At 35.2% G+C, this 12,728-nt stretch overlaps 3 protein-coding genes across 6 annotated transcripts; 2 read left to right on the top strand and 1 right to left on the bottom strand.

The window, feature by feature from the left end:
- Window positions 1-273: 273 nt before the first annotated feature.
- LOC111280777 (small ribosomal subunit protein eS30z/eS30y/eS30x) lies at window positions 274-1,689 on the top strand. The gene is made up of 3 exons (XM_022868241.2): window positions 274-427; window positions 534-671; window positions 1,451-1,689. Exons 1-3 carry the CDS (start codon window positions 424-426, stop codon window positions 1,495-1,497), a joined length of 189 nt encoding a protein of 62 aa, XP_022723976.1. The 5' UTR covers window positions 274-423; the 3' UTR covers window positions 1,498-1,689.
- On the top strand, window positions 605-7,092 carry LOC111280774 (glycosyltransferase BC10-like). Of its 3 annotated transcripts, XM_089757397.1 has the most exons (4): window positions 605-671; window positions 3,196-3,765; window positions 5,888-6,407; window positions 6,957-7,092. In XM_089757397.1, the coding sequence occupies exons 2-4, from the start codon at window positions 3,244-3,246 to the stop codon at window positions 6,983-6,985; spliced, it is 1,071 nt and encodes a 356-aa protein (XP_089613523.1). In that variant the 5' UTR covers window positions 605-671; window positions 3,196-3,243; the 3' UTR covers window positions 6,986-7,092. The 3 variants fall into 3 exon arrangements, with proteins under 3 accessions (XP_089613523.1, XP_022723974.2, XP_089613524.1); XM_022868239.2 differs by lacking the exon at window positions 6,957-7,092 and having other exon boundaries at window positions 5,888-6,599; XM_089757398.1 differs by lacking the exons at window positions 605-671; window positions 6,957-7,092 and having other exon boundaries at window positions 3,214-3,277; window positions 3,421-3,765; window positions 5,888-6,599.
- On the bottom strand, window positions 6,871-12,710 carry LOC111280773 (IAA-amino acid hydrolase ILR1-like 4). Of its 2 annotated transcripts, XM_022868238.2 has the most exons (7): window positions 12,581-12,710; window positions 11,231-11,312; window positions 10,443-10,763; window positions 9,901-10,026; window positions 8,817-9,131; window positions 7,660-7,788; window positions 6,871-7,427 (listed from the first exon to the last, which is right to left on the bottom strand). In XM_022868238.2, the coding sequence occupies exons 3-7, from the start codon at window positions 10,647-10,649 to the stop codon at window positions 7,014-7,016; spliced, it is 1,191 nt and encodes a 396-aa protein (XP_022723973.1). In that variant the 5' UTR covers window positions 10,650-10,763; window positions 11,231-11,312; window positions 12,581-12,710; the 3' UTR covers window positions 6,871-7,013. The 2 variants fall into 2 exon arrangements, with proteins under 2 accessions (XP_022723973.1, XP_022723972.1); XM_022868237.2 differs by lacking the exons at window positions 11,231-11,312; window positions 12,581-12,710 and having other exon boundaries at window positions 10,443-11,194.
- Between the last annotated feature and the right edge of the window lie 18 nt (window positions 12,711-12,728).

The following is a 12,728-nucleotide window of genomic DNA, read 5'->3' as shown; positions in this document are numbered from 1 at the left end:
ACAAGTTTATATAGTGTAAAGCGGACAAAAACTCTTTAATAAAAAAAAAAAAAGAGAAAAAGCTTTTTAATTTTTTAAATTATTTTTACACAAAATTAAGTATATTTCATCCAAAAAAAATTGTTAGAGTTTAAAAAATTTTATCTTTTATTTATCAAAAATATTTTATCTTTTAACATGAAATTTGTTTCAGTTAAAAAATAAAAAAAAAATGAAAATTCGATTGGACCAACCTAATTTGTGTCAAGGGCTGCGGACTATTCTTTAACAGTCCAAACCCGTTTTACAATACGGGTGAAGAAAACGGGTTCAATTTTGTTTTCCAATAAATACCCAGATTCCAGATAAAAACCCTAACCCTAAATTCCTCTAAAAGAGATATCCTCTCTCACCTCCTGACCGGATAAGCAACGACAATCACAAATGGGTAATCCCTAAACTTCCGATATGATTTTCGCCCAAAGTTTTTATTTTTTGTTTAAATTTCATTTGATTTTCATGTTGTTTGTTGTGTGACGGTGACCGGCGTACAGGTAAGGTTCACGGATCGTTGGCACGTGCGGGAAAGGTGAGAGGGCAGACCCCAAAGGTGGCCAAGCAAGACAAGAAGAAGAAGCCTAGAGGTCGCGCCTATAAGCGCATGCAGTACAACCGCCGTTTCGTTACCGCCGGTTAGCTTATCTCTTTTTCTTCTTTACCATTCACTGTTGATATGCATTTTACTACTATTTGTGGAAAATAATATTAATTAAGGTAAAATTAGTAATCAATAATTTTATTTCCATTTTTTTTAATTTGGTTATGAGAATGAAAAGAGTTAATTCTGTTGTACTATGTGGTCGTTACTCGTTACTATGTTGGAATGTGTGGTTAATTGGTTTTGAACTTTGTTTCACAATTGATATGATAATATAATGAGCAAAGTGTGATGCCGTCACTGTTATATTAGTTGAAGAATGCTTGGAATATCTTACATTATCTTTAACGATTGATATGTTCTTGTTAGTGGTTTGGTTCAGTTTGTTGAGAAAATCCAATTCGAGTGAGTGTTTTATCTTTTCAATTTTAGCTCTGGTTGCAGTGAACCATTTCAATGCTGATTGTGCTGTTTTCTTAGGCCAACGGTTAGTGTAGTTCTTGTCTGTCCTTCCAAATCATTTCCTTTTCTTGGAGTTAGATTAAGTGCCATTTAACCTTCTGCTCTACAATTATTGTGAACGAAATTCATCTCAGATAGGGTGGATAGGGGCCTTGACTTTGTTAGTTTGTGTTATTTTTACTAGGAATTGTCAGGTCTTTATACATCATATACCTACATGGTCTTTTATTTGTTCATATTCTTAATTTCTTTTGAGATTTGCATGGTAGAAGAAGGCGTACCCCTGTTTTTCATCCCTCATTTTTGCATGGTATGAGCATCATGGATGGTGTTTTGATTTGCTGTATGCAGTTGTTGGCTTTGGGAAGAAGCGTGGACCCAACTCTTCAGAGAAGTGAGGCTGGACTCGTTGGAGTCCTGTATTTTATGATGTTTGAAAGTTTGATGGGAAAATTATATTGAAAAGTTTATAGCTTCATTAGCATCATATTGTTCCGACTCAGTTTGGAGCCTTTGTTTTAAGGAAATTATTTGTTTTGAAATATTTTTTTAAGGAAACTAAATACTAGATATGTTGATTTCAAATATCACCAAGAGCGTCGGTTTCCTTTCCTTTATGTTCTTTCATCTAAATAGGTCTGGTGTATTATTAATTGAGCTGTTCACTACTGAGCTAGTACGGGGTCTCTGAATTTCAACAAGTGATATGGTATGTAAAAGTTGATAAATTAAGATGGTTAAATCGGTCTGACTTTTGAGTCTCCTCGTAGATTCAACTTGCTCTGCAAAACGCTATTTAGGTTTGGTTTAGTTTAGTTTGGATTACAGGTACGGCTATCAATCGCATGTTTATTAAAATTAAAAAGGGGTTTAAAGATTAGAGTATGGGTGATCATTTTCTTTCTAGAGGGCAGCAGCATTAATGTTGCTATTGAAAGTGGGTTCAAAGACCTTTTAGCAAGGTTTACAAATCCAATTTGCTAACATCTCCATTTCGATCATTAGGGATGATAATCCTCAATCAATCAAACCCGAAAATATACAGACAGCCAGTGGATCTTCCTTTCTCGTCCATTTTAGAGCCATGTTCTGGTTTATGTTCGGTTGTATCTAAGTCGCTGTACTGGACAAGTTCTCCTGGTTCGTTTGGTTGAACCAACCCCTAATGTGAAAGCGTGGCCATAGTGGTCTGAACATATAGGGCCTCTCCTAAGGCTCTCGTCGACCTGAAAGTCATTTATCCATCAATCATTCTCATTATTGACAAGTCTTCATGTCTTATTGCATATGCATTTTTTTTTAAGTGGCACCATTTATCTCTTGTAAAAATCCATTTTAAACGGAAATTCCATTCATGAAAATCTAGTTTGGGAAATCCGTTGAGATTCAGCGAGACAATAGGGTCCAGATTTTGAGATTAACCAGGAGTTGTATTGCATGTTCTAAGTGCAATCCCTACAGTTGAAAGTTCCAACATCACCAGCGGACCTGCCAACCCAGGCTACAAACAAAAGACAATCTCAATAGCACAAACTCAAAGCAACAAAAAATTGTTCTTGTTACCAAATTCGAGATTTCTCCATCCCCACTTTTAATATCTCTTTCTTCTTTGTCCTTTGCTGTTTGGTTGCGCATGTACAGAGAAATCACGTATAGGAAAGTTCCATTAATATTAATTCCTACCATTCATTAAAAGCCGGCAGAATTCAAGAATTTAAGGGAATGTGTGAACTAATCAATATATAACTCATAGAAAATCATAGCCCAAACGCATGTAACCAACGAACAAATCTTTCGCTCCTTTTTATCTCTAAATCTCTTCGTCATCATTTTTACATTTATTGTTTATTTTCCCGGAGAAAAGGTCTTTGATTTCTTCGAAACATTTTGTCGCCATTGGCATACTTATTTTCCTTCATGTTTTACAAATACTTATTTGGCAATAAGTGTTTTACTTGCTTATTTATGTCAGTGATCCTATTCTATTATAAACCTTCCTTCACTCGTACCCATATTAGATGCGTTTCAAAGTTTTGGCTTTGTCATCTTGGGGAAAGGTTTTGATCCTAAAGGGGTGCTTCTTGGTTTGGTTTTAGAGGAAACAGAAATCCAGAAAGCTGATTTTATAATTGAGTGATTTAGTTATGGCGCAGCCAAGGGTGGTGGCAATGGAGGAAGGTAAGGACCCGGCTTCTGCAGTCAGAACGAACCTCTCCAGGGTTTTGCCTTTGAGACTCTTCCTATTTTGTTCGTTGTTTTTGTTCTTGGGCATTGGATTATCGATCATCAGTATGTATTCAGTACCATTTTTTGTGGTCCAGCGGATAGCTACCGTAGCACCATCCACTTTTCAGCCTTGGTTTGAAGAGGCTAATAGCACAGAAAGTTGGATTAGGCCTCCATCAAACTTGTCGCATACTATGAATGATACAGAACTATTATGGAGGGCTTCATTTGTTCCTCAAATCAAGGAATATCCTTTGAAGAGAGTCCCCAAGATTGCCTTCATGTTCTTGACGAAGGGGCCATTGCCACTGGCTCCTCTTTGGGATAGATTCTTCAAAGGGCATGAAGGGCAGTACTCGATATATGTCCATGCCCTGCCATCTTACATTGCTGACTGTCCAGCATCATCCGCTTTCTACGGGAGACAAATTCCAAGTCAGGTATACATTAGCAAACCTTTCATTTTTTTTTCATGTTATGGAATTACTTTTTTTTTTTCTTTTTTTTGTTACATAGTGGAGACTTAACATAAATTTCTTGTGCTAGTATTTGTTGAGATTTGTGATGCTTGCTTGGTTCATGCTTCCATTTATTTTATTTTATTTTTGGATAAATTGTATTTTATTATCCAAGAAGCAGTGAATTCACTGCTACAAAAAAACTGTACAAACAAATCAAGCAGCACAAGACTGACTCTACAAATATGTCTCTACTTAGTTCCCATCTCTCACATAACTCCTTTTTGACTTGATAAAAAAACAATGTTCGTTAATCCTGCCAATCTAAATCTGATCATTTCCTTAATTTGACTCCGAATCCGCACTCCAGTACACTATTCATTTTGAAACTGCCTTTTGTTTCTTTCTTTCCATATCAGGTATAAGTATGCCCTCCGGGCTAGCCTAAATAGGATAGAAAGGAAGGCCTCCCCTAATTGCCCATTGCAGCTCCTCTTCCCAGTCAGCAACCTCCCTGTGCAGGCTGCAAAGTCTCACAACTTGCTTCCAAACATCCTTTGAATAATTGCAGCTGAAGAAAATATGGTTTCTACTTTCTGCCTCCTGTTTATGCAACACACAGCTTCCATCTATAATAATTACCCATGAACTCATCCCATCCTTAGTAGGGATTCTGTTAAGGACAGCCATCCAAGCAATAATGGCACAACTGGGAATGTGTAATTTGCACCAAATGAGCCTGTTTCATGTTACTTTTGCCTGCTTAGACCTCGTTCACCCATTTAAGTTGTTGTTATCAAATTGATGTTTATGTTTGTCCTTGTTAGTTTATGAAAGAGTCATGATATTTATGATTACTGTTTTACAGAATTCTAAAGGAGTCTATATTATCTCGAGTCATGTAGTTTACTGATATATAGGAGCATGAAAAACTGAGTTTGTCTCCAGTTGAAGGCTTAATAAAAGTAATTGTTTCTTTGTGCTGCCATCTCTTTCTTGTTTGTCTTTACTGAGCTTTGGAGTGTAGTTAGCGGAGGTAGCTGCACTTGAAGCTTGTTCTGTTATTTCAAGGTTATGTGAATTAACATGATGTTGATGAATAGAACATAATTCTGTGACATGTAAGCAGAAATTAACAACTTCAAGGAAGTTGTTTAACATTTTGGGGTGGATGCTGATTGAATTTTCATCTTGACTGGTTGTTGATCATTTTCTTTTTGTTCTAGTCAAATAGAAAAGTTTCATCTTCTTTGTCCCACAAGACTATACAAAATGCATATAGCCATTGCTAACGAATGTGGCTCAAATGTATAACCCTTGTCATTTAGCAAGTTCTTAATATGTTTCTGGAGAAAACACTATCCTACTTTCTTATATGTTAAGCTTTAGTCATTTTGGTTGCTTAAAAGTAATTACAAGGGAATCAGTTCGAAGTATTGTGGCAATAGTAGAGCAGGTTTTGCTCTGCAGCATCCATCGACTATTTCTTCCTCATGATGCCTGGTGTTTCTTTGTTATCTCAGTACTCTACTGTTTCTGTTTCATTTGCTCTTTGGTATCTTATTCTAATAAGATATGCACATCATACAATTTGTATGTTCATCTATTCTCCCCATTTGCTCTTCACCTCAACTGCCGCTTGAGAACTGAGAACTCTTTTTTGGGTGGGTTCTGTCAGTTTGGACTTTTGATGGAGTAAAGGGGGAAGTGGTGGCTGGTGCAATCCAACTAGGGCGTCAAAGCATCAAAAATAGCCTTCATGAGAGATACACTTGTCAAATAAAATACTTCTGTTATTGTTTACACAATTGGTTGCACTGTCATCTTAAAATATGATTGTGTTTTGTGCTTTGTACCATCACTTGCCAACATTCTTGTATGATATTTTCCTTTTTGTGTTTGAATTGTAAATATTTTTCTGAATTTTTAAAAAATTGTATCTGCAAAACCTTGATCTGCTTTTCAATGCGTTTGAAACACTAGCACATGAAAAAAGAATAAGAGAATGTTTTTCCAACTAAGAAATTCTATAGGCACAACATCACGAGTTGTTCTTTGAAGATGTGTGTTTAAATTATTTGTTTTTCATTTTTATTTTTTGCAGGTGGTGGAGTGGGGAAGAATGAGTATGTGCGAGGCTGAGAGGAGGCTCATTGCTAATGCATTGCTTGATATCTCCAATGAATGGTTTGTTCTCTTGTCTGAGTCTTGCATTCCTCTGCAGAATTTTACCATAACCTATCGTTACATATCAAGATCAAGACATAGCTTCATGGGTTCATTTGATGAACTTGGACCAGATGGGAGAGGACGCTACGATCCACGCATGGAACCGGAGGTTACACTTAGTCAATGGCGTAAAGGGTCTCAATGGTTTGAAGTTGACAGGAGGCTTGCAATTAATATAATTGAGGACACCACCTATTATCCCAAGTTTAAGGAGTTCTGCCAGCCAGCTTGTTATGTGGACGAGCACTATTTCCCCACAATGCTGAGCGTCCAGTTGCCTCATCTATTGGCAAACAGGACTCTTACATGGACAGACTGGTCAAAGGGTGGTGCTCATCCAGCTACATTTGAGAAAGCTGATATAACAGAAGGTTTCTTTAAGATAATTTTTGAAGGTCAGTTATGCCTTTATAATGGCCAACCATCTATAGTTTGTTATCTTTTTGCAAGGAAATTTGCTCCAAGTGCTTTGGATCCTTTATTAGGATTGGCATCCAAAGTTTTAGGGTATTGACATAGGGGATGTTATTTTATACTTTCCTTTTCATTCTTAGAAACCTTCTAATTGGTCAATCTAATTTCATGCATGCTTTGATTGAAAAATGTTTTAAAGCTGGCTTTTAATAATTTAAACAAGTTTTTGAGCTTTCTGTTTTATTTACAATCAACAAGAAAAGCTAATTATTAAAAAAACAAAAATCCAAAAAAGTTAATCTAACTGTACCCTGAGAATTATACAAAGTTCTTCAAGTGAAGGGGGAAAGGGAGTTTTTTTTTTTTTATTTATTTATCAAAATTATACTAAACTTTAAATTATAGTAAAAATCTCCAAAAAGAATGGGGAAAAGAAAGAACAAATACTTAAATAACTTTGTAGATTGCTATTTTGGACACTCTTATTAATGAACTTGATGCATATGTTTGATGTGTTCAACAAAAATAAGGCTGTATGTACAGCAGCACTATGAGGTAACAACCCTAGTGAGGGCAGTCAAGAATCTTCACAATTCGTCATGTAAATTTTCTTCTGGTGAATGAAATTTTGGCTCTGCCGCAAGGAGATACCTAGCAGCCAATGATGCATGAAGTGCAGCACCATAAGGAAGAACATTTTCATTGATCATAAAGTAGGGCGAGTGGACGGATTTGAGCGGTGGACTGGTCTCATCTTGCATTCCAAGAAAGAAGAAATACCCAGGAATTACCTCTTGGTAAAATGCAAAATCCTCAGATCCCATCAGTGGTTGCATGTCTTTAATTTTGTCAGCGCCAAGCATATCCCCTGCAACTTTCTGGAAGAGATCGTGCAAGTCCTTATTGTTTATGGTTGGAGGGAAAAGGGGTACAGGCTTCTCCTTTTCATAGAAATCAACACTAGCACTGCACCTCTGCACAGCAGCTTGCCCTTTGATAACCTGTCAATTGAGTAAATCAGATTCTTGGGATCGTTAAATTATAAACATATGTAATTAGTTCTACCTTCAAAATGCCAGAAATCTAGGACAAAGCAATATATGAACCTCTTCCAAAACTTTTAGTTGTTCACAAGGCTTTTCATTTAATGCTGGAGTATTATATTTTATTTTTGTGTACTTTAAAAATTGCTCAATGATTTGTTTAATGATTCAAAGTATCTAACTTATATACCTCCTCAATCCGCTGCTTAAGTTGCGTTAAACTTTCTTTTGAAAATGCTCGGAAGGTCCCGCCAATTGTAACTGAATCAGGAATGACATTGAAAGCCCCACCTCCTTGAAATTTTGCAACTGTGACCACCTACAAGGAAATTCTTTGTTAAAGTAGATCCAACAGTATCACAAAAAAACATTTTACTGGTTAATTGAGTCAGGGAAAATACGACACTAGAAGGGAAAAAGTTATTGTGATGAATATTAGTGGAGAGGAAGGATGGCTTACACATCAAAAAGTATATCCTGCAGAGTAAAGAAAATCTAAGAAAAGTAACCAAAATTCCACTAGGTTACAAGTTATAAGTCATTTTTCTGAATAAAGGTACATAAGATCCAAAGCAAACTTCTCTGGGAATGATTTTCAATAAATATAACATGTTTTAGATTTAAATGTCAAATCGAAACCAAAATTTTAGAATTTCTCTCTTTCCATTTTTAGTTTAGAGGGAATTTCAGAACTTCTTGAAGAGTTCCTCATCTCATCAACGGATCAGAAGTCTAAAGCTCCTTTTCCTGACTTTCAATTCTGATATAACATTACTAATACCTTCAGACCTTGGTTCTGTTCCCTAAGCAAAGGTTCATAGGATTGAGTAATTTCAGGTTCTATATAAAGAAATATACATGCTATTAACAAAATCTATATAAATCCATTGCTAAATTTTCTTAATGGAACACTTAAATACACCACAACACCAACAACCCTTAAAATGTAAATGCAAGCACATAACATAATTTCTCAGCTACTTGTTACAATGGTCTCTCAAGCCATCTTGCTTAGATGGTAAACATGACCATTCACTCAAATGAACATCATACCAACTTGTGAATACAATTAGCCAGATTAAAATAAATTTTAGCAGCCGTATCATGAAAAAACTCATATGCATGTACTTTAATCTTTAAAAGGTAAAATTTTCTGTCTCAGCATCATTGCAAGGAGAACCACCAAACTTAACTCCAAAATCCAAGTGAGGGAATCATCTTGATTGCAAAAATTTTTAAAAAAGCTACTTTGGGCTATATAAGCACAAAACAGTATCTATAGCATAACAACAACATTCAAATAAGTATGCACAGGAAGCAAAGGATATCATACAAAACTTAATGTACCTGGGAATCCAGTGGATCAGCTTCCCGTGAAACAAGATGTTGTAGGCTAACTATAACATTAGAGGCTGCCAAAATTGGGTCTATTGAATGCTGAGGAATGGCTGCATGACCTCCTTTTCCACTTATTACTGCATCAAAGAAGCCACTCCCAGCCAATAGAGGACCGGGCCTGGAGGCCACTGTACCAATAGGTCGATCAGGTGCAACATGCAGCCCAAAGATTGCATCAACATTCTCTAACACACCTACATCTAGCATCTTCTTTGCCCCTCCACCTCCTTCCTCAGCTGGTTGGAAAACAAGAACAACTGTACCCTGATTAAGAAATTAAACTGAACAGCATCAAGCATCCATAAGGGAAAGAAGGAAGCTAACAGCCTTACACAGTTAAAACTTTCATGGGACAATGTGGATATCAATGGGAGAATACCCAACAGTTCTCCAACTAAGCAGATCGCTTCAGTTCAAACTTCAAACAAACTATAAGCAGGCTTTAAACGCTATTCCATTTTTTGTCTAAAAAACTAACAAAAAGACTACTTTCATACAAAAAATAATTCTATCATGCACAGTAATCTCTTCATGATTCTACCCAACAGTTCTCCAACTAAGCAGATTGCTTCAGTGCAAACTTCAAGCATACGATAAGCAGGGGCATCCAGGTCCTGTGATAATTGATAAACTCTTTAGTTTTGTGGTTCAAATAAATTGTGTTCTCTGGCAGAGCAGCAAGGACCGACATTTGATTAATGAATGTTTCACCAGCATTTCCTTCATATCATATATTAAAAGGTGAAATAGCAATTTTGAAATGATAAAATACCTTTTTAATTACTACGATTTAAGATTATTGAAGAAAAAAACAGCCAGAACTATCAATAAGGCCTAAATAACAAGCTACAGGCTCTACAGATTGGACGTGGAAAAATTAATAATCAAAATTGTTCGAGTGTAATGGTATTTAGCACCCTTACTATGCAAATCATGACCAGGAGAGCAATAATTCAATCATACAACAAACTATAAAACATAAGTTTGGGTGGACTAAATATGAAATTAGCAAGAGAAAATTGATGTGACACACCTTCAACTCTTCAAGATGCTCTTTTAGTATTTTTGCAGCACCAAGAAGCATTGAAACATGAGCATCATGCCCACAAGCATGCATCTTCCCCGGATGTTTACTCTTGTGCTCCCACTCGACCAGTTCCTACACATTTTAACAGCCCATTAATAGAAGTTCACAGTTGATTCCTTTCTTCATACGATATAAAGTGGAAGATAAAAATGGAAAGCAAAGCGTCAAGATCATCAAATACAATCTGCGGACGAGAGTTTAACTAAAATCATCCTGGTTTAGACAAGCCAAATCTCATATTAGCACAATTGTAAATCGTAAGTTCAAATTCAAAATGATAAAGTCATAAAGTGCCTAGAATTGAATATTAAGCTCAAACCCCATAAATCCAACTTTTAATCAAAGTAACTTAACTCAATAAAAAAATTACTAAATTATACAATAATCAAGCGTCATCTTTGCAGATTAAGCTTGAGACAAGGCTAACTTTCGACAACCAGATTTTCAAAATGAATCCGGAAAGAAATTAAAAAAAAAATGATTCGAACCTGCATCGAAAGAGCATCCATATCTGCCCTTATTGCAACAAACGGAGGTTTACCAGTTCCAACAAAGCCAACAACACCAGTAACTGAAACTGGGTATTTATAAGGAATGCCCATTTTATCCAATTCTTGTCTGATCAGCTTACTAGTCTCAAATTCCTCATATCCTAATTCAGGATTCTCATGTATCTTCCTCCTAATGCCCACCATCCAATCAACAAGCTCCTGTCTTTTAGCAAAATCAAGAAACTTCTTGGGGAATTCAGACAACCCATGTGATGAGCTCAAAGAAGAAGATGACAAAACAACTATCGTATTAAGCAACTGCAAAATCAAAACAAAAGAGACCAATTTGAAGAAACCCATGCTTGATTTTATATGAAAACAAGATTAAAGCTTGAACTTTTAGGACAAAGAAGAGAATCTGTAGGTAAATAAAATTGGGTTCGTTTTTTTTTTATTGAGAATTGACAAAGATTTTGATTCTTAGAATCCTAACTCAGCGCTCAACAGTGTTTTGTCAGTAGCAGGCGCAGTTGACTTGTTATAAAGTATACTCCTACTAAGCCTCAGGTAGGTGCGCTCATCACATTCCACAGATACTCCACGTGCCGAATTGTATTACTTATAAAATAAAAATTTATAATTAAATACTTACAAAAATTAGTATTAGATAATTTTTTAAGTAGATACACATATTTATTTTTTAAAAATATATTTTAAAATAAATATCATCTTATTAATTTCGCTTCTAAAATTTAAAAACTCCTTGGAATAATTTCTGGACTTACAATTTCATTCCTTCATGCATCTTGTCTCCCTTAACCAATACAGTTCACCTTTGAAGATCAGCTATTAACCCTCAAATGTCACCTGAATGCCAAAATCAACATCACATTATGGACTTCCCCACATAAGCTTTAGAAAAAAATAAATTATAAAAATTAAAATTAAAAATTAAAAATTTTATAAATAAAAATTAAAAAAATAAATAAAATTAAAATTAAAAATTAAAAATGGAATTTTTATAAAAGAAAACCAAAATAAAAAATTATTTTAAAAAATAAATCTGAATTTTTAAAAAAATTTCAAAATCTTGAAAAAAAAATAAAAATTCAAAATACGCATAAAAAATTAACAATTCAAAATTTTTCTTAAAAAAAAGGGAATTTTTAAAATTTTTTGGTTAATTTTTTAACAAATTAAAAGAAAGAGATAAATGTTTAGGGCAAGCTTAATTGGAAAGTTGTAGCTAGTTAAACACTGAAACTTGATAATAATTAAATCTAGAATTTGAGATTCAATTCAATCTTAGTTAAAGTTTTTGAAGGTGAAGGGAAGAGAAACGTTAAATGGCTCCAAGCTTTGCCAAAATTTTCTGACTTCCTACCTAATGCCACCACTTCTCAATGGTTGAAGGTCAAGATGAACAAAAGAAAAGAGTTGGGGAAAAAATTCATATTGTTCCACAAGTAGACGCAAATACGGACAGAACAATTGGAAATTTTCCAATTGCCAAAATTAGTGCTTTTCCCTTTTCCTTTATTTCGCAAAAGCTGGGATGTGCTGGTCAAACAGGATATCTTCAATTGGTTACATATATGTGATACTCATTCACCATGATGGATTAATTATCTCCTAATCTTTCATCTCAATAACAGATGCAAAGATCGAAGATGAGACTCCAATATTTGATCTTAAAACTGTAAAAATGGCCTAATCGAGCACACAACCTGGTAAAACTTAGGCATTCTATCAACAAATGCATTAATATTACAGGTAGAGATGTGGTTAAGTGGGGAATGTAAGCCACAATGGTGAATTCAGTTGATCTACCTACAACTATCAAGTATCTTTGTGTTTTCTATATTAACTAGATTCTTTTTCTGTGATCTTAAACCTCAAGGTCACATACCCTAGAAGAAGGGGATATAAATGACTGATGCCCATAAAAATCAGCAGCATAACCCTAAAGACCACATTTCTACATAAAGCAGAAAACATGTTAAATGATAGACCATCAACCAAACAAATAGTTCATCCAAAAACGAATGCTTATGTTCAGCAGCATCAACCTAATCCATTCACTTGACTAGCAGGAAAAGATTGAACCACTTATCAACCCTAACAGGCATATATACCTTCTTTAACCATGGGATAAGCTCAAACATCATGACCATAAACACCGACACCAACACCAACCTGGAGACATCTCAATGCATTCCAACAGATCCAGTCATCCCATATACCACATTATCACAGGGATTTCAGGGGAAAAAGTCAACAATT

Source organism: Durio zibethinus, chromosome 28 (assembly GCF_047325235.1).
Source record: "Durio zibethinus cultivar Kanyao isolate XHJ-2024 chromosome 28, ASM4732523v1, whole genome shotgun sequence".
Classification (NCBI taxonomy): Eukaryota; Viridiplantae; Streptophyta; class Magnoliopsida; order Malvales; family Malvaceae; genus Durio; species Durio zibethinus.
Note: the sequence above shows the minus strand (reverse complement) of the source record. Positions and strands in the feature narration are given on the sequence as shown.